The 21,594-nt window shown below is 40.2% G+C and overlaps 2 protein-coding genes across 2 annotated transcripts; one reads left to right on the top strand and one right to left on the bottom strand.

Moving 5' to 3' along the window:
* Positions 1-460: 460 nt before the first annotated feature.
* LOC110703009 lies at positions 461-1,078 on the top strand. Its single transcript, XM_021880767.1, has one exon. It carries the CDS (start codon positions 461-463, stop codon positions 1,076-1,078), a length of 618 nt encoding a protein of 205 aa, XP_021736459.1.
* An 8,431-nt stretch (positions 1,079-9,509) lies between these two features.
* On the bottom strand, positions 9,510-11,554 carry LOC110702953. Its single transcript, XM_021880717.1, has 3 exons — positions 11,271-11,554; positions 10,360-10,877; positions 9,510-9,836 (listed from the first exon to the last, which is right to left on the bottom strand). Exons 1-3 carry the CDS (start codon positions 11,445-11,447, stop codon positions 9,734-9,736), a joined length of 798 nt encoding a protein of 265 aa, XP_021736409.1. The 5' UTR covers positions 11,448-11,554; the 3' UTR covers positions 9,510-9,733.
* Between the last annotated feature and the right edge of the window lie 10,040 nt (positions 11,555-21,594).

Genomic DNA, 21,594 nt, shown 5'->3' on the forward strand with positions numbered 1-21,594 from the left:
TAGCGGCATACAATACAAGGCAAGATGGATATAGGGGAAATGGCGGTGGAGTAGCTTGGAGACAACCACCACCCGAATTTGCAAACTAACCCCAACAATGGAATCAACAAGCTCAACAACCATACAATTCCATCTCACAATACCAAAACCCTCCTCCATTCCAAAACCAATACCAAAACCAAAACCCAAGGGGAAACTACCCGAGGAACCACCAACAAAATAATCAACACCAATACCAAAATCAAAATCAAGCGACTCAAAGGAGTCAAGAGCAAGCATCTCAACCCGATTCTACTCAAACCCAAATTCTTCAACAACTTCAAGCCATGAATCAACAAATGCAAGAGGTCAAGGCTCATAACAAGATGGTTGATTCACAACTAGCTCAATTGGCCGAGAGGGTTCCTTTCAACTCATCTTCTACTCTACCCGGGCAACACAAACCAACCCTTCCAACATTATGAAACCCGACTCTTGCAAGGCAATCACATTGAGATTGGGCACATCCTATGAGGGTCCCAAGGAGGGGGATAGCAAGGAAAAGAAGGAAGGAGAAGAGAGTGTGAGTGAAAAAGAGGAAGTTAGAGAGGAGAAGGATGGTGAGAAAGAGAAAAGTGCGGAGAAAAAGAAGTCTAAGGAAGTGGTAACACCTTCAACTTCTAGTGAGGCTAGAAACCTTGATGGACCGATTCCTTTTCCCGGTCGACTTGCGGAGAGAAAATTGAATGACGAATTTGCAAAGTTCCTAAGTGTGATGAAGAACTTGCACATAAACCTCCCTTTCATTGAAGTTGTCACACAAATCCCTTCATACTCCAAGTTCTTGAAAGATATTCTCAACAACAAGAGGAAGCTTAATGATGATCTTATCACTCTCCCCCATCAAGTGAGTGCACTCGTTCAACATAAGATGCCCAAGAAGCAAAAAGATCCAGGAAGTTTCACTTTTCCGGTGAAGATTGGGAACATGGAAGCTAGGGGCGCCCTAGCCGATCTTGGAGAAAGTGTTAGTTTAATCCCTCTATCCATTGCTCAAAAGCTTAATATTGAGATGATCCCCACAAGAAAAACCATTTAATTGGTCGACCGTTCCGTGAAGCTACCTTGTGGTGAGCTTGAAGATGTCCCTATTCAAGTTGGGCATATCTATGTGCCATGTGATTTTGAAGTGATGGATATGGAGGAAGATGTGGATACTCCCTTGATTTTGGGCCGTGAAGCTCTTAAAACCTTGGGGGCGGTAATCAATTGCAAGAACAACACCATTACATGTGAGGTAACCGATGAGAAAATTGTTTTAGAGTTCTCTAAGTTACTCAAGACCCCCATGGTTGAGAAGTGTTATAGGGTTGATGTTGTGAATGAAGAATTGGATCGTTTGGGAAGGGTTGTGATGAGCCCTCAAGATCCAATGGTTGAAGCTCTTACATGTGAAGAAGAGTACCACTATCAAGAAGCAAAGGAGTTTGTCATGGCCATTGAAGAGGCCAAAATGGAGGAAAGGATGATCCTAGGGATGAATAGCTCGAACTAGCGAAGGAAAAATTGGAGGAGAGTTCCAAGCCTCCTCCCAAGGTAGAACTCAAACCCCCTCCCCCATCTTTGAAATATGCTTATCTTGGAAATTAAGGGGAATACCCTATTATTGTCAATGCTACACTTGATGGGCTTGATTTGGAAAAATTGCTTGTTGTTTTGAGAAAATATAAAAATGTGATAAGGTATAGCATTGATGATATCAAGGGTATTAGCCCTTCTTTGTGCATGCATCGTATTCACCTTGAGGATGATTAATCCACCTCAAATGAGCCTCAAAGGAGGTTGAACTCCAACCTCCAAGAGGTTGTCAAGAAAGAAATTTTGAAATTACGTGAAGCGGGTATAATCTATGCTATCTCCGATAGCAAGTGGGTTAGCCCGGTTCACGTGGTTCCAAAGAAAGGTGGAATGACCATTGTCAAGGGAGAAGGAGGAGAGGGAATCTCCACCCGGACGGTGACCGGGTGGAGGATGTGCATTGATTATAGGAAGTTGAACAAAAACACTAAGAAAAACCACTTTCCTCTCCCCTTCATGGACCAAATGTTGGAGAGACTCTCCCATCATGCTTTCTTTTGCTTCTTAGATGGATATTTCGGCTTTTTCCAAATTCCTATTCATCCAAGTGATCAAGAGAAAACTACTTTTACATGTCCATATGGGACATTTGCATACCGAAGAATACAATTCGGGTTATGCAATGCTCCCTCAACTTTCCAACGATGCATGACTTCCATTTTTTCTGAAATGCTTGAGAATGAGATTGAAGTTTTTATGGATGATTTTAGTGTTGGTGGCTCGTCTTTTGACACATGACTTTATAACCTTGAAAAAGTTTTGAAAAGGTGTCAAAAGACGAGTTTGGTGTTGAATTGGGAGAAATTCCATTTTATGGTCGAGGAAGGTATTGTCCTAGGCCATAAAGTATCAAAAAAGGACATTGAAGTTGACTCGGCTAAGGTTTCAGTGATTGCTAAGTTGCCCCCCTACTTCCGTTACGGGAGTGAGAGATTTTTTAGGGCATGCCGGTTTTTACCGGAGGTTTATCAAAAAATTTTATCAATCGCCAAACCCTTAATCGAGTTACTCAAAAAGGATATTGTGTTTAACTTTAATGAGGCTTGCCTTGAAGCATTCCAAAAGCTCAAGGAAGCCCTCATCTCCTCCCCTGTTGTGCAAGCTTCGGATTGGAGCTTGCCTTTTGAGCTAATGTGCGATGCAAGTGATTTTGCAGTAGGTGCGGTGCTTGGTCAAAAGAAAGATGGAAGATCCCATGTCATCTACTACGCGAGTAGAACGCTCGATGAAGCTCAAAAGAACTACATTACAACGGAGAAGGAAATGCTAGCAGTCGTGTTTGCCATGGATAAGTTCCAGTCTTACCCCATATGTTCAAAGGTGATTGTATACATGGACCACATAGCGGTCCGCTACCTTATGACCAAAAAGGAAACAAAACCGCGTCTCATCCGTTGGGTTCTTTCGCTCCAAGATTTCGACATAGAAATGAGGGATAAAAAGGGAGCGGAGAATTATGTAGCGGATCATTTGTCTAGACTTCCTTTTGAGAATAAGGAGGGTGTGCCGATCAATGAGGAGGTGGGATTTGAAACCCTCATGGCCATGGCTTCAACACCTAGCCCTTGGTACACGGACATAGCTAATTATCTAGCTTGTGGAGTTGTTCCTCCGGAGTTCTCTTCTCAACAAAAGAAGAGGTTTTTCAAGGAAGTGAGGAGGTATTTTTGGAATGACCCTTACTTGTTCAAGCAATGTGGAGATGGCCTTTTCCGGAAATGTGTTCCGGATCATGAGATCGAAGGGGTTCTTGAACATTGCCACTCATTGCCATGTGGAGGGCATGGAGGAGTCGAAGAGACCGTGGAAAAGATCTCTCAATCTCTTCTTTGGTGGCCAACTATGCACAAGGATGCCCACAAATTTGTTTCAAGGTGTGACAAGTGCCATAGGAGTGGGGGCATAACCAAACGTGACGAAATGCCCTAACAAAACATTTCGGAAGTTGAACCTTTTGATGTTTGGGGGGTCGACTTCATAGGGCCTTTTGTCTCTTCCTGTGGAAATCTTTATATCTTGGTGGCGGTGGACTATGTGACCAAGTGGATTAAAGCTATACCCTCCCCCACCAATGACCATAAGGTTGTGCTCAAGCTCCTTAAGAAAATTATATTTCCGCGATTTGGGGTTCCTAGAGTGCTAATCAGCGATGGTGGTTCTTGAAAACAGGCGGTCGTCCACTACTATTCCATCTAGAACTAATAAGAGAACGTCTGTAGCCGATACAGGCGGATCCCATCAAAACAGGCGTCCCGTCGTTCTTTGGAACCTATACAGACGACATGTTTTCTTCAAACTTGGTAAATAGTTAAACTAACCTAGCTTGAGGAATCCTACTAAGATCTAGGCACTTAGTTCCTCAACTACGCCTACTACGACCATTGCTCAAAACCCTCAAGACAACCGCCTGTTGCAAAGCGCAACCAACAGGCGGCCTGGGTAATATTCCTGAAAAATACACCAAGTCTGGAAAGTCTGCTATCCCAAGCTTTCAAGGGTAGACCGACTGAACTCATGACCGAATGACCGATAAAGAAACAATCAGTCAGCCAGGGGCAACAATAATAGTTAGTTACGGCACCCACTAAGATGTCTTCTATACTTAGCAACATTCAAATGGAAAAATTTGAATCAAAAAGGAAGAACACTAGCAAGAACAGTCGGTATGGTAAACAAGCGGCTATTGAAGACATACTATGCTTGCCAAAAAGACTTGGCAAACTGAAATAACAAAATAAAGATTGATGGACAAGACGACAAAACAGTCGTCACATTCATATATAAACAGCCGGCCAGGAAGACCGGCAAAATATTATTAGACCTCGACCCCTTGGTCGGGTAAAAAGATAATAGAACAAACGGCACATATGCCGGAGAAGAGTTGGAAAAATAAACAGCTTAAACATTGGAGAGAGGGGTTTCATTAACAGCGGCCGCCTGATCGGCTTCAACATTGGGCGCCTGCTTCTCTAGCACACTCCCTTGTTGTGGCTCGTTAGCAGGCGCTTGCTCTTGATTAGCGTCCGCCTCCTCTTTCTCGGCCTCCCCCTTGTTGGCATCCGCCTCCTCATCCTCATCCTCATCCTCACCTTCAGAAGAGGAGCCGGCCGCCTCATCCTCCTGTTCATCCTCATTGAGCGCCTAGTTCATAATATTCTTGTTATATTGCTCAGTACAGGCGGCAAACTGGTTCCCCCATCGCTCATAGTCCGAGTCCGGGAAGAGTTCAGCCCAAGTCATCTTCATGATGGTAGTGGAATCCTCCATCACAGCTTCAGCAAGGGCCATCTTGTCGGTCTCGGCCTGGGCGTTCAGCTTCTGAGTTAGGGCCGCCTCCTGATCATTCAGGCGCTCTTTGAGCTTCTTGACCGTCTTTTGCAAACCTTCGGCCTTATGCTCTATATGCTTCAATGGCAGCAACTGGGCTTGGAGGTCTTTGACCGCCTTCTCCAGCTCCAAGTTCTTCTTCTTGGCCGCCTCCAATTCAGTTTTGACCTACAAGGTGGCAGTCGCCTGATAATACAGAATGTCAGTAGTCAAAATCTCATTTTGGGCAATCTGAAACATTACCCGGTCACAATCAGAGGCGGCCATGGCCTTCGCAGTCTTTACCTCCTTGTTCTTTTCGCTGATAGGTCTGCGGAGACCATGTACACGAAGCAAGGCCTGCGAAACAACAAAACAAGCGTCAAAATCTCCAAAAAAAACAGGCGGCAGACAATGCCAATTTTGTCCAATATCAAAGAAAATCCATTAAGTCTACCTCAGAGAGTAGACCCATGATAGAGTCCAAGTCAAGGGTTTTGTCTCTCCTGACTGATTCCCTCTCATCCGAGGGAATGGCCTTGACCATAGACTTGGCCATCTGTACCAAGTCCGGCTCCTGAGGGCCGCCTGCAATAGAAAGCATGAAAAATTAATCAGACAAGGGGGGAAGCAACAGGCCGCCTGATCTAGGAAAGTTGACAAATCTAAGAAAACAGGTTATACCTCTTGGAGGCCGAGTGTCCCTGGGGACGGTTGTTTGCTTTGCCCCACTTTGGGGGGGGGGGGGGGTTTGCGCCTGCTTATCAGCCGGTTGCTTCCTGGAAGAACTAGGCGTACTCCCAGTCGTCTGCTTACGAACCTTGGGGTTCGGCTGCTGGGAGGGAGGAGGTTTGGATACCCCACCCTGCGATAAGAAATCAATGTTATTAGTATGGTCAAAAGGGGGGAAAACACAAAGAATGTGACAAGTTTTGAAATCTCACCTTGGACGCCTCCTTTAAGGGAGAGTCGATGGAGGGCCGCTTCTGGCTAATAATAGCTGCACGCAGTAGGGCGGCCGCCTTCTTGGAATCAGTAATTTTATCCTTGGCTTCACCTACAAACAATGCATCACAGAGTTAGTAAAAATACAACCTAATCAAAAAATGCAAGAACACAAAAAGGGCCGACTACCTCTAGTGGTCCGTTCACTAGCGCCACAGGCGGCCAAGAAGTACTCGCCATACAACCAACTAAACTTGGGTATGCAGTTTAGGGGGATTAACTCTCGTACCCCCGTAGCAGAGTTGGCCTTGATCTCTACTTTGAAGAGTCCTCGATCAAGGATCTCCTCCTTAGCTTGACGAGGAACAGGCGGCTGAGGAGAGGTGGATCCCTGTTCCACCTGTTGTACCTCTTGTTTAAAAGTTTGTCGGGTCTGGAAACAATAAAGAAGGTGTTCCTCCAGTCTTTCCATTTGTTCTCCTTCCCCCTGGTCAACAAATAGCCCTTATGGCAGGAAATCTGGTACCAGTCGGTACCGCTTGCTTTGGAGGTCCGACTTAGGTAGTTCATATGGCAAACGCTTCAAAATTTGGTTCAACCCCATGCATTTCACAGCCGGCCACAAAGCCCAGTATGTTGAACCACGAGTTTGGGGCCAACTGCCAGAGCCCTACCTGGTATCATCCAGGATTTGTTGAACAGACGGATGCAAGGGGAATCTTAGCCCAGCCTTAATGGCCGCCTCATAGCAGCCAAAACAGGCGTCCCCATAGCTGGCTCCCTCAGGCCAGACCACTGTATCTTCAGCATCCGCCACTGTTAAAAAATAACCAGGGCCCATTACATGGTCCGCCTAAAAAGTCCCTATTCTCTCGGCCGTGGCTTTAATCTTTCCCTTTGGGACATGACAATAGTAGGGAATGTCTAACTCCCTATGAGAAGCAGACGGCTCATCCCAGTCATCCCCCTTTTCAACAGCATGAGATGCTCTCGCCTCATGAAGACGAGAATGCCTCTCTTCTGAATCTGGAGAATGCCGGCTGGATGAGCTAGACTTAGAGTTGCTTGAACTCCCAGAAGAGGCCGACTCTTGTCCGGACATATCAATAAGGACAGGGCTGGTCGCCTGAACCTCCTTAGATTCTCCCAAAATTGAATCACTTGGAGTGCTTGGGGCACCAGGAGACCGGTCCGAAAGCTCGCTCATTTGAACATAGTACGAGGAGCCATCTGAATTTGTATATCTGGTCGTCCTCTTTGTTTTGGCCATATTGTCCTGCACAGACACAGAGACAGTCGGACTTGGAGCATAAGGCAAAGTTTGGTCCAGAAAGGGGCAGGCGACACTCCTAGTCCTAGATTCAGCCGCCCTCGGTGACCGACTGATCACTAACTTAGGTCGTGCCGGGTGCTTTTGGGATACCATATTTTCAAAAGAAAAGAGAAAAAAATGAAAGAAAAAGTGCAAGAGCAAAACAGACAGTTACCTGAAGTTTGAAGTTTTCTGAGAAAGGAGATGGAAGTCTAAAAGTAGTTGGTCCGGTGAAAGCAGCCGGTCACTACAAACAGTCGGTTGATTATCAGTCGTCCAGAAGTCTCATAGCACAATTTCAAAGGTTCCGAGTTCTCTAGCAAAGTTCACAAAATGTGAACAAGACTTTGGTCAAGCGCCCTTATATAGGGTTATCCCAGAATTTGAAGGGTCACACCCTAAATTCAAAAATAGGCGGGAAAAAACAGACGGCCTATCACAGGCCGACACCTGTCAAAGGTGTCACGTGACGAGCCACGTGACCCCTGTGAGGGGCAAATATTTAGGGGATTTTTCCTCGCAATGTGGACCAATCAGCACCTGCCACGTGTCAGCCACGTGGACCAATGAGGGACTGCCACATGTCACACCCCAGGAGGTCCAACATGGACCAACCAAGCCACGCCATGTGTCACATAGATTGCCAACCTGGAAAACGGCCAACAAGGCCCGAATCCCAAGGCAAGCCCAATCAGTCCTAGGTTTACCATTTAACCTAGTATTGACCACGTACTTCGAGGCTATAAATACAGGTAATTAGCCTCCATTAAAGGAGAGATTAACTCATTCAGAGATTACCCACGTGCACATTAATTGCTAGACCTTACTTAGCGTTAATTGCACACCTTCCAAGGTTGCCCACCGCAACTAGCCTTCATCTCCTAGGAGGAACCAGATCACCTTTACTTTCCGTACCTTTTACTCCTAAACATGTTCTAACTTGATCGTCGGAGGCTGAGCTCCCACCAACCGGAGTCTCCGTTGTTTCGCAAGTACAGGCGCACGGATCCAGTCTCGGAATTGTAGCTCTCCCGCAGGACATCAAAAAACCCCGAAACAATAATAATATAATTTGATGTATTGTCTACACATTTATTTGTATTACCATTTGAAAAAATATATGCACATACCAATATTACAACATCTAAATGTTACAATTATTAAATGGTATTTTTATACATATGTCAACATTTACAATCTTGTCATCATATTTATCAAATAAAAGGGCTACTAGGCACCAAGGTTTTGCTTGGTGGAGTTGGTGGGAAACTCAAAAATTAATTATACTAGCTTAAGGCCCGTGCCATGCACGGTAAGTCTAAATTTTAAAGAAAATTAATTATATCCAACAAATAAAATTTGATTAAACATACATATCAAATATATAGAAATTATAATTTCATAATCTATATTAATAGGCAAAGCAAAAAATCAAAGAAAAATGGATTTTTTGGGCTGCCCAAACCCGAGAATTTTTTTAGGCGAGTTTGGTTTGACCAGGTCTAGTGACCATATTAGTAAATACTTATTTAAAAATGTCTTTTTTAATAAACATCAAAAATTAATCAAACAAGAAACTAAAATCTCCACTAACACTATTAGCTAGCAAAAGTGCATAACACCTGCGGCGCGCGCGCGCACACACAAATAATAATATATATATATATATATATATTATATTATATATATATATAAGTAATAATGTCATAATCTATATTAATAGGCAAAGCAAAAAATTAAATAAAAATGGATTTTTTTGGCTGCCTAAACCCAATAATTGTTTTAGTCGGGGCTTGGTTTGATCAGGTCTAGTGGCCATATTAGTAAATACTTATTTAAAAATGTTTTTTTAATAAACATCAAAAATTAATCAAACAAACTAAAATCTCCACTAAAACTATTAGCAAAGTGCACACCGCACACACACACATTAATTACAAATAATATATGCACATACTCATATTATAACATCTAAATGTTACAATTATTAAATGGTATATTTATACATATGTCAACATTTACAATCTTGTCATCATATTTATCAAAATAAATAGGGCTACTAGGCACCAAGCTTTTGCTTGGTGGAGTTGATGGGAAACTCAAAAATTAATTATATATGATAAGATATCAAATAGGAAGAACTTTTTGAACTAACTTAATCGTGAAAAAAAAGAATAAATAGGATTAGAGACAATAAGAAAGTGGAGCTTGGCTAATGACCAAATTAATAGATAAAAGTGAAATGATTTGCATTAATCAACATTAAAACAGAATTAAAAAAGTAAATAATTTAATAGAAATTATTAATTAATTTAATATATGGAGAAAATGAGAACAAACAACAATACCATCAATGGCTCTCTTTATGCATTCAATACAGAAGACTACGGAGCATTATGGTCTATAAACATAAGTACATAACCATAATACTCTGAGACTCTGAGCTAATTGTTAAATTAATTAAAACTACTAGTCAAAGCTAAAGATTACTTGTTATGCTCCTTCCAATTTTTCGCAGGAGACTGCTTATGCAGGCTGCATTCAAGGTATGTACTATCTCGCGGAAGTGAACAAATTATCAGTACTTGTAGAATGTGGCTTGTTGTTTCCTAGTAGCGAGCAATGGAGGTTAGAGTTTCCTGACCAATCTGTTCCCCTGTAACCATAAAAATAATTCAAGGAATTCATATTGACTTGCAAGCTAATTATGCAGTAAATTGAAACAAAATAGCAAATGATTTTCAAAGAAACATAAAACTAATTAAGGAACTTCCTAGAAAATCACAGAAGGCATGAAAAAAAAGGTACACTTAAGCTCTAGTAGCAACTTTAATATTGCAAAAAATACGAAAATATGTGTTAAGGAGCTATTTTTTTTCTTTAAAATAAATTTGCATAAACAGTCTTTAATTAATGGAAATTATGTCACTAGTGTAGTAAAAAGATAAACGTATACTCATGTAACCATTGATAGTAGTCAATTAGTCATAGTACTCCGTAGTCACATTGTCTGACCCTCATCCATTTAGATCACACAGATTAAAGTTAAAACTTATACGTATTCTTATTAACTCTCGAATTTTGTGCTATTATTAATAGCATATCACCTTAGAGTCCTGACAATTAGAACAGATTGTATAATAGACGTAAGATATACTTAGTGATCAGATTTAACTTACATTGATTCAACATCCGATTTATGTGTACCCTTGTTCGCGTTACTATTGTTAATATACTTCGGGCAAGAACTAGCAGTATCCAAGAAATAAAGCAGAATTGCCATCAAACAGCTACAAGCAAACATTGCAATGGCGCCGAAGATCCAGAGCAGAAGAGGAAAAGCAAAGTAGAATGCTCGCAATCCCAAAGACCAATACAGGCAGCCACGATTCAATTGTTCGGAGACATATTCAATAAACTCTTCCCTTCCTTCGGTTGAGGGTGATGGTACATTAAGCAAGAAACTAATATGGGCATAGTATCTGGTTGTCTGCATATTGCAGAAAAATGCTACAAGAAAGCATATTAAAACTGATAAATATTTAGTTGTGTGTATTGTGTAGTTCAGATTACTTGAGCTGCTCACAATAGCACTGATCAACGAACTCAGAGTTATTGCAATTGTTGCTAGAAGTGTCGACGCCATTAGGTTGTTTCGAATCGTTTGTACTCCCAAAATACCATTCTTTGCTGGATCCTAGACACAAAACCATCACAGGTTATACTCTAAGTTAACAAAAAGTTAAAGCCATAAGTACATATGTAATCATATTTATCCATTGACATATTTATGTACTTGTATAAAATCATCTTATACAAAGTCATAAAGTACTCCAATTAAGTAATTTGGATTTGATCATACATTTAATGTTTAAAGAGTTTACCAGCCAAACATTTTTATACACCATTAGTCAACTATCAATCCATATTATAGAATTTTGCATTGCACGGGTTTTAAAATAGTTTAATAAACATTTCATAAATATGTTTATGCTCAAAAACGATCAATCAATCAACAATGAACAAGATCTATAGAAGCTAATAGCACAAGAAAACCAAAATTTTGAATTAAGAAGAGAAGAAAACTAACCCTCATAATATAAAGAACCCATCGATGGCGGCTTATAGAATTAAGGCCAATAACAGATCTTGTAGGATGGTGAATAATGATGTGCAGAAGCCATAAATGGTATATACCAAGCAATATTAATCCAGAAGGAACTAATACATAGTCTAAGTACTTTTCTTCAAAAAACTTTGAATTCATTATGATTACTTTTTCATTTCTTTTTTCTCTGATAACAAAAGTTTAACAGTAAGAATTTGGCCATTATGATTTATATAAAGTAGCTAGATAGTGCGTAAGGATATTTTTTAATGGTATATTTATGGGACGTAGTCGTCAACTGGCCTTTTGCTTAGCTATATAGACAAAGATTCAGTAGACAGATTATACAATGACAAGATGACAAGTTGCCAACTTTATTGTCAATGATGTGAAATAGTAGGCAAAAGATTCACGATTTTGTAAACGGAAAACGACACAACACTAATAATTTGATAAATATACTGTATTTTAAAGAAATAAGAGTAGATAGAAATGTCAATAAATTATATTCGGATCGGATCGTGTGGAGCTTCACCCAAATCTATCGTTCCGCATGTTATTAATGTTATGATCGAGATAGGAAAAATCGTATGATTCTACGAGCCTAATCCACCAAATATTTTGAATTGTAGACAAAATTGTTAATTCCTTGGTATGATTGCTAGAAAAATCATAAGAATTGGTGAGAGCGAACCGATTCTATCTTTATAAAAAATTCTAAAGCTCTTAAAATTTAAATCAAAATTAACCTTATAAAATATTAAATTTCTCTTTAGTGCTTAGAGAGCAAAAAAACTGGGTACTCGATATTGGATTCAGAATTGGTTGGAAACTGACGGGTCCGAACCTGAAATTAGACCCGGCGGGATTAGTTTCAATTTCGAAAATTAGGACCGGTTTTAACTGGGACAAGTTCCAATTCCTCATAATTTGGACCCTGTACCCAGTGAATACCTATTACCAATATAAATCTTTGGAATCAAGTATGACTAAGTTTGCAAGTAAGCCTAGCCCATAAACCAAAAGCTCCAAAATATTACCAAACCTAATCCACCTATCATCTACCATTTCACATCATCCTTCATTCATTTTCTAGATACAAACTACAAGTCAGACAGCTTCTCCTCTTCTTGCTTAATTTTTTTAATTTTTTTTTCCCTTTTCCATTTTCATCTTTATTCATAGAATTTTTTGTAAGTTATCTCTTCTTTTTTGCCATTTTTTTTCTTGAATCAACTTATAATGTTGTGTTTAGTTTTCATTTCTTTTTGAAATTAGTTAATTTTTTTTTGTAGATCTACTATGTTTTTAGAGTGAGAATCTTGAGTTGATTTGAAATGCTGAGAATTTGGGGGTATTTTTTCATTTGGTATGGATTCATTATGGTGTAGCCTGGCGTGGTGAAGTTGCGTTTGGGGGGGAGGGGAAGTGGTGGTGCGATGAGACAAGTGTTTGGTGCAGTTTTTTTTTTTTTTTTTTTTTTTTTATTTTCGCTGAAACCGGGTACCCGGTTTAGCAACCGATACCCACCAGTTTCGGGACCAGTTCCAAATTTCAGGACCCGGTTGTGACTGCATCCAGTTCCGGGTCCGAGATGTTTGTCCGGGTACCCGGTCTTGCTCACCCCTAGTTATAAGGGTGGGTGATGAGAATTAATCCAAGGACCCTTAGAGTCGGGCCCCAACCACCTGATTAGCTATCTCTCACTCTATAAAATATCAATTTTTATAAACTGATATCCAATCATTTTAGTTTCATAGAAAAAATCATATATACATGAGTCTCATGAGAAAATGAGCTCATCTTTATACATATATTAAGTTAGGTCCCGTGTCATGCATGATAATTTTACTATATATAATTTTGCGTGCTGTTTCAGGGTTTTCTGTGTCTCTCGGGAGAGTTACAACACCAAGACTGGACTCCGGACGCCTGTACTTGCAAAATAATGGAGACTCCGGTTGGGTGGAGTTTTGCCTCCGACGATCAAGTTAGAACGTACTTGAAAGATAAAAAGTGCGGAATGTAAAGTGGGATCAGGTTTCTCTATGGTGAGAGATGATCATCCGGCTCTTATAGACAACCTTAATATTTGAGTATTTACTCTCGTAATTTGTGTGGATTGAATGTAGTCCCTCCCGTTCCCTAGGTGGGAAAATCTCCCTTTTATAGGATCTCGAAGTGCGTGCCCAGTCCTAGGTTACGGAAACCTAGGACTGATTGGGCTGCCTAAGAGTTTGAGCCCTTGAAAGCCGTCTTTCCTAGTTGGATATCTGTTTGCCACGTGTCGTGCCCTGATTGGTCCACTTTGGACTCCTCCCTAGGTGGGGTGGACTCTGGTTGGTCCACATGGCAGGGTAAAAATCCTCTAATCATTTGCCCCTCACAGGGGTGACGTGGCTTGCCACGTGGCGCCTGTGACATGTGTCACACGCCGATAGGCGAACGGTTTTTACCCCTTTTTTTTAAAAAACATTTTTCAAGGGTGCCCCTTGAAATTATTACCCCCCTATATAAGGGTCATACCCCAATCATTTTTCGCACATTCTCAAGATTCGGACATAGAATCTTTGACTTTTAGAAAAGAACTTGTCTTTTTCTTAGAAAAGCACTTGTTGCCTGCTACCTGACCGCATGTTTCTACAGCCGCCCAAGACTTTTTCCAAGCGCCAACAGTACCTTCAAACTAAAGGTCATTTCCTGTTTTTCTCTAGTATTTTACTTTGTTTCTTTTCTTTTTTGAAAATGGTTTCCCAAAAGCACACGGCACGGCCTAGATTAGTGATCAGCAGGTCACCGGGGACGGCTGAATCTAGAACTAGGAGTGCCGACTGCCCCTTGCTGGACCACCCTTTGCTGGACCACCCTTTGCGAACTTCTCCGAGTTCGACTGTCTCTGTGTCTGTGCAGGACACCATGGCCATAATTAAACAAACAGCCGGGCAGCAGAACCCGGACGATTCCTTTAGGGCGCCTGTTAGTGAAATCTCTGATGTGCCGCCTGGCACCCCAAGTACCCGCAATGATTCTATTTCGCAAGAATCAGGGGAGGAGTTTGAGAGTGATGTCTTTAGCTTTATTCGACAGGCCCCCAGGCGGACGCTAGGTCCGACGACTTAGACAATGAGTGCGAGCCAAGTACTTCTGGTAGATCCTCCAATGACTCTGAGGAAATGCGCTCTTGGCTGGAGACAGCGAGAGAGTCCCTTTCTATAGAAAAGGGCGAGGGCTGGGCCGAGCCGTTTGCTTCCCGCCGAGAGCAGTTTGCTGCTTACTATCATCACGTTCCCGCGGGCAAGCGAAAAGCTATGGCTCATAAGGTGGGGAGTTTCAGAGCTGACCATGTCATGGGACATGGCTTTATTTTATGTGTATCGGATGCCGAGGACATCGTAGTCTGGACAGAAGGGTCCAGCTACGGGGACGAATTCTTTGGCTGTTATGAGGCAGCCATTCAAGCCGGTCTTAGATTCCCCCTCCATCCGGTCGTGGAGAGAATTTTGGATGGATACCAGCTGGGTATCTGGCAACTGGCCCCAAACTCTTGGGTAAATATTCTGGGCTTTGTTGCCGCCTGTGAAATGCTAGAGGTGGATCCCAGCTTCGAGGCATTCGCCCATATGCATTATCTCAGCCGGACCCCTAAAGTAAGCGGGTCCGGATGGTACACTTTGTTTAGCCACAAAGGCTATATAATGACAATAGGAAAGGAGACAAGTGGAAGGACTGGAGAAGCAAGTTCTACATTGTCTCTTCTCCTAACTAAATGAAGAACAAAAAATACAACCGGTGGACCCTGAACCCTCCTCTGCTATCAGGCAGATCTGAATTACCGCCTGTACCTAAAACAACCAGGGAGGAGATCTTGGACAAGGTTCACTTTAAAGTGACCATCCGGCCCAATGACGAAACTGGGGCGAAGGAGGTCATTCCCCAAAGTTACATTCCCCAATATGACTGGCTGTCTGATGGGGATTATCTGGCCGCCTACGATCTGAGTGTAGAGAGGCCGAGAGGTAGTCGACCGACTGTGTTTAAATTTTTTAGTAAGACTTAATTGTTTTGTCCCACTTACTTAACCATTTGAATCTTCTTATGCAGACAAAGCAATGGAGAAGCTCTCGTCCACCAAGAAACCAGATGCCTACTACCGCTCCCTTTTGGGCAAGCAGAAGGGCGAGGAGCCACTAGCAGCTCAAGCGCCCAAGGTGAGCCTTTCTTCAATTTGGCTAAGTTTTGTTTATTTTTCCCGCCCGCTTCTTACTCATTTTGGTTTATATGCAGGGCGGTTCATCCAAACCTTCTCTATCTTCACAGCCAGACCCGAAGCTTCAGATGCAAACGGCCGGGGATGTGTCAACTCCTGGTAGACCCAGGAAACATGTGGCCCATAGGCAAGGAAGGACCCATCCTCCTAAGTCCCCAGCCGGCCCCGAGAGTAGCCGACCCCAAAAGGAAAAGGAGGCAGCCGAAGGTATTACAAGCTTTAATCCTTTGCCTTACCCTTGTAGGGTCAAATTCAATCAACAGTCGACCAGTACCTCTGAAAGCAGCCGGCCTATAGGTCGAATTTACACAGAGTATTTACAAAGTGTTGATTGTGCAGATGCCCCTCAAAGGCCGGATCTTCAACATGTTGGCTTTCGTAGCGTCCAACGCTACGCGGAAGAGAAACCCGCCCAAGACCCGCTCACTAATTAAAGCAACTAAATATTTAATCACATAATTAACAACATACAAGAGAGAAGGAGAAAAGACATTTTTACCCTCGATGCGTGCTTCGCTCCTATAGAGCTCGGACTTCAAAGCCTTAGCTCCGCAAGCGCGAGAGCCTCCGACGGAGTCCACCCTCGAGACCCAACCCGAACGGCCTCTACCCCAAAGGTTAGTTGGGGCTAGACCAAGAAAAGACTAGAGTATTACGAACTTAAAGGTTTTCTCACTTATAGGGAGATGCCTTATTGAGTTCAACTCAAGTGTTCTTCCCAAAACCCAAAACATGCGTATTTATAGGGAATGGAGACTTGATCTCCATTCTCCCATCAATGTGGGAGATTTACATTTTCCTCTATTTTATTTTAATCAAAAACAAAACAAAATGTAATTCAATCAACAAGCTACAAGTGGCAAAGGGAGAGCAAAGGTAGGTGAGGACCACTACGGGGGGGGGGGGGGGGACCAAAAATCCCCTTCCTCCCCATGCAAGGCCACCAAGAATTTGTCCCCACCAAGACTCAAGAGCAGCCCACGCATAGCTGGTAGTCAGGTTGCATATAAAGGTGTGCATCGTGTCGGGCTGTGCCTGGCGGGCCACGGTCTCTGGCGGGCCGTGCCGTGCTGTGCCGTGCCACCGTGCTGGAGGGGGCGTGCCGTGCTGTGCCACCCAAATTCGCAGGCCAGCCCACGGCACGACCCACGTGCCGAGCGGGCTCGTGCCGGGCTGGCCAGGTGGGCCGCTCCTGGGCTGCAGCCTTTCCTTTTCTCTTTTTTTTTTATTTAATTTTTTCTTATTATTTTTTTTATTAATAATTTATAACTTATAATCTTATATTATTATTTTTCTAAAATAAATTAAATTTAATATTTATGTTTTATTATTTTTTATATTTAGTATTTATATTTATATATTTAGTTTATACTATTACTTTATAGTTTAATGTTTATAATTTATTATATTTTATTTTTGTATTATTAATTATTATAATTTTTTTTGTTATATTAATTTACAAATTATAACTTAACGGGAAAAAAAGGCAAATTAGACTTTGGATGTGAATAATGCATACTTCATATTGTTATTACTTGAAAAAATTGTACAATGATAATAATGATAAAAATCGTACAAGGATATAAAACAAAAATTGGATAATGATAAAAATCATAAAATGATAATATTGATAATGATAAAAATCGTACAATATACAAAAATTGTCTATTCTTCTTCTTCTTCTTGTTCGTCTTCGTCTTCGTCTTCGGCTTCAAGGTCATCGGCTAGTTGCATAGATTGGGAACTAGCCGAACCCGAACAGTCGGAAGCGGAGGTTCCTTCATCGTTGTCGTTGTCGTCGTAAGAACGGTCTTGTGAGTGATTTTCATCATCCAACCAATCTTTGAAACACACGCACATTTCAAGTGTTTCGGGATTTAGACTTGTTCTTCTATCGTCTAAAACCCTCCCGGATGTGCTGAAAGCTCGTTCGGAGGCAACGGAGGAGACTTGGATACCAAGAATGTCTCGTGCCATTTCCTCCAAAGTTGGATGCTTCGTGCTTTGTTGTTTCCACCATGCAAGGAGGTCGAGGCTGTTTATCTCATCGTCGTCCATGCCCTCAGTGAATTCGTAACTCAGGCACATTTGCAACTCCGGAGACATCGCTTTGCGTTCTCCTTATTGATGAATCACCTAAAAACCTTGAAATCAAGTTAGTAGCTTGTGAAAATAAATGTTTGGCCTTCTTACTCACGTTTTGGATGGTTGGGAAGGGTCTGAGCGAGGAACGGTGCCATATTTGGTTTCATAGACTCTATATAAAGCAAAAAGCTGATCCTTCACATTAGTCTTATAGGTATCAACATCATCGTCAAGAAGCATGCATTGAAAATAAATGTCAACTAACATAAATGTATTTTCATACTTTTGCCTAGGATCTAATATGGAAGAAAAAATATAAATTAAAGGAATTTCACTATAATATTTACGCCACTTTGTTTCCATTGCTGGAAGATACTGATCATAATCACTTTGGTTGCAATGATCAGCGAAAAGTTGGGCGAGTAAACATGCATTTGAAAGAAAGTTTTGAGCACAAGGATTATAAACAGAAGAAAAACAAAACGTCATGTTATATAATAACTTAAAAAATTGCATATATCTTTCACATTTATACCAATCATCCTCATATATAGCATTGTTTGGAAATTTTTGGTTGTAAAAAATTGTCAACGGATTCTTGTACTTAATTGCCTTGGTTAACATGTCATAGGTGGAATTCCACCTAGTTGGGCAATCGGTTTTGATTTTTATTGCTCTTATCTTTTGTTGCTTTAGAAAACTCATCCATTCTTGGTATCTCATGTTTGAGCTATTAATAGACATAATAGCATATCTAATTTTGTTTTAGTATGGACCAATTGCTCTAATTCCATCCTGTACACATAAGTTAAGAACATGGCAAACACATCTAGTATGAAGTGCATCACCATCTAATATTACATCGGTCAAGTTCTGTTTTGACATAATTAGAATTATATGTCATTGAGGTTGCATTGTCAAATGTCATAGACATCATTTTTTCTCAAAGGTTGTATTCATTTATTCACTAGGCGAAAACATGAAATACGCACCGGTTCAAACCCCCCATTTCGCACCGGTTTTAAACCGGTCCTCATTTAGGGGGTGCTAAAACCCCATACATTTCGCACCGGTTCAAAACCAGTGCGAAATCAGACTTTTCGCAACGGTTCTGGGTGAGAATCGGTGGCAAAAACTACACTTTTCGCACCGGTTTTTGCTTAGAACCGATGCTAAAAGTCTTGCGCGCCTTAAATATAAAATACTTTTAGCACCGGTTTTGTCTGTGAACCGGTGCGAAAACCCCTTTTTTTTAAAAAAAAACATTTTTGGCTATAAATAATTATATTAATACTAATAATAATAATAATAAAAACCTGCACATCTTGCATTAATTCTACCATCAATATGTATTATAATAAAAATAATAATATAATAATAATTATTATTATTATTATAATATTATTAATAATACTAATAACAATAATAATATATAATTTGTAGATTGAAATAATAACAACAATACATAGATATTAACTAATTCACCATATGCAATACAATGAAGTGTCATATATATTTACAACTCCTTATAAAAGAAAAAAGTGTCATATTTACAAACAATAATAATTATTAATGTAGTTAGCAAGTTCAAATTAAATTAAATGTGATGAAAGACGCCAACATGTCTCGAACTTCATTAAGTTCCTCGCTCGTCAATGGACCTCCTTTCTGTACCTTGAAAAACTTGGATAAAAAAAACTATGTTAGAATTAATTACATAGGTTATGTATGTAAAAAAAACAATTACAATTTAAGTTAGGCAAAAATTTATTACGTAGGCCTATATGACTACTACTTCACCTATTTTCTACATTTCTTGTCAAACCAACTCATTTGTTCTCATAACAAGTCAATATTACTTAGTTATAGGCGGCTAGGGCTTGAAATCACATGAAAAGAGCAATTAAAGGGTTGTAGGACGCAATTTGATCAAATATGGCACAAATAAGGCCTATATGACTACGACTTTGCCTATTTTATACATTTCTTATCAAATCAGCTCATTCTTGCTCTTAACCTGTCATTATTACCTAGTTATAGGCGGCTAAGGCTTGAAATTACATTAAAAGAGCAATTGAAGTGTTTTAGGACGCAATTTCATCTAAAATGGCCCAAATAAGGCCTATATGACTACTAGGATGCCTATTTACTACATTTCTTATCAAATCAGCTCATTCTTGCTCTTAACATGTCAGTATTACCTAGTTATAGGCGGATAAGCCTTGAAATCACATTAAAATAGCAATTCAAGTGTTTTAGGACGCAATTTCATCCAAAATGGCCCAAATAAGGCCTATATGACTACTAGGATGCCTATTTTCTACATTTCTCATCAAATCAGCTCACTCTTGCTCTTAAAATTTCATTATTACCTAGTTATAGGCGGCTAAACCTTTAAATCACATTAGTAGAGCAATTGATGTTTTTTAGGACGAAATTTCATCCTAAATGGCCCAAATAAGGCCTATATGACTATTTATGCCTATTTTCTATATTTCTTACCAAATCAACTCATTCTTGATCTTAACATGTCATTATTAACTTGTTATAGGACTCTAAGCCTTTAAATCACATTAGAAGAGCAATCCAAGTGTTTTTTGGGCGCAATTTCATAAAAAATGGCCCAAATATGGCCTATATGACTACTAGGGCGCCTATTTTCGACATTTCGTATCAAGTTAACTCATTCTTGCTCTTAACATGTCATTTTTATCTATTTAAAGGAGGCTAAGGCTTGAAATCACATTAAAAGAGCAATTCAAATGTTTTAGGACGCAATTTCATCCAAAATCCCAAAAAAGGCCTATATGAGTAATAGGATGCCTATTTTCTACATTTTATCTCAAGTCAACTCATTCTTACTCTTAACATGTCAATATTACCTAGTTATAGGCGGCTAAGCCTTGAAATCACATTAGAAGAGCAATTCAAGTGTTTTAGGACGCAATTTTATCAAAAATGGCCCAAATAAGGCTTATATGACTACTAGGATGCCTATTTTCTATATTTCTTATCAAATAAGCTCATTATTGCTTTTGACATGTCATTATTACATACTTATAGGCGGCTAAGGCTTGAAATCACTTTAAACGAGCAATTCAAGTGTTTTAGGACGCAATTTCATCCAAAATGGCAAATAAGGCCTATATGAATACAGGGATGCCTATTTTCTATATTTCTTATCAAATCAACTCATTCATTCTCTTAACATGTCATTATTACCTTGTTTTAGGCGGCTAATGCTTAAAATTACATGAACAGTGCAATTCAAGTGTTTTAGAATGCAATTTCATCCAAAATGGCCCAAATAAGGCTTATATGACTACTAGGATGCCTATTTTCTATATTTCTTATCAATTCAACTCATTCTTGATCTTAACATGTTATTATTACCTATTTATAGGCTTCTAAGCCTAGAAATCACATTAGAAGAGAAATTCAAGTGTTTTAGGATGCAATTTCATCCAAAATGGCCCAAATAAAGCTTATATGACTACTAGGATGCCTATTATCTACATTTCATATCAAATCAGCTCATTCTTGCTCTTAACATGTCATTATTACCTAGTTATAGGAGGCTAAGCCTTTAAATCACATCAGAAGAGCAATTGAAGTGTTTTAGGACGCAATTTCATCCAAAATGGCCCAAATAAGGCCTATATGACTACTAGGATGCCTATTTTATATATTTCTTATCAAATCAGCTCATTCTTGCTCTTAACATGTCATTATTACCTAGTTATAGGAGGCTAAGCCTTTAAATCACATTAGAACAGCAATCCTAGTGTTTTTTGGGCGCAATTTCATCAAAAATGGCCTAAATAAGGCCTACATGACTACTAGGATGCCTATTTTCAACATTTCTTATCAAGTCAACTCATTCTTTCTCTTAACATGTTATTATTACCTAGTTATAGGCAGCTAAGGCTTGAAATCATATTAAAAAAGCAATTC

The sequence above is a fragment of the Chenopodium quinoa genome, unplaced genomic scaffold (assembly GCF_001683475.1).
Source record: "Chenopodium quinoa cultivar QQ74 unplaced genomic scaffold, ASM168347v1, whole genome shotgun sequence".
In the NCBI taxonomy this organism is placed as follows: Eukaryota; Viridiplantae; Streptophyta; class Magnoliopsida; order Caryophyllales; family Amaranthaceae; genus Chenopodium; species Chenopodium quinoa.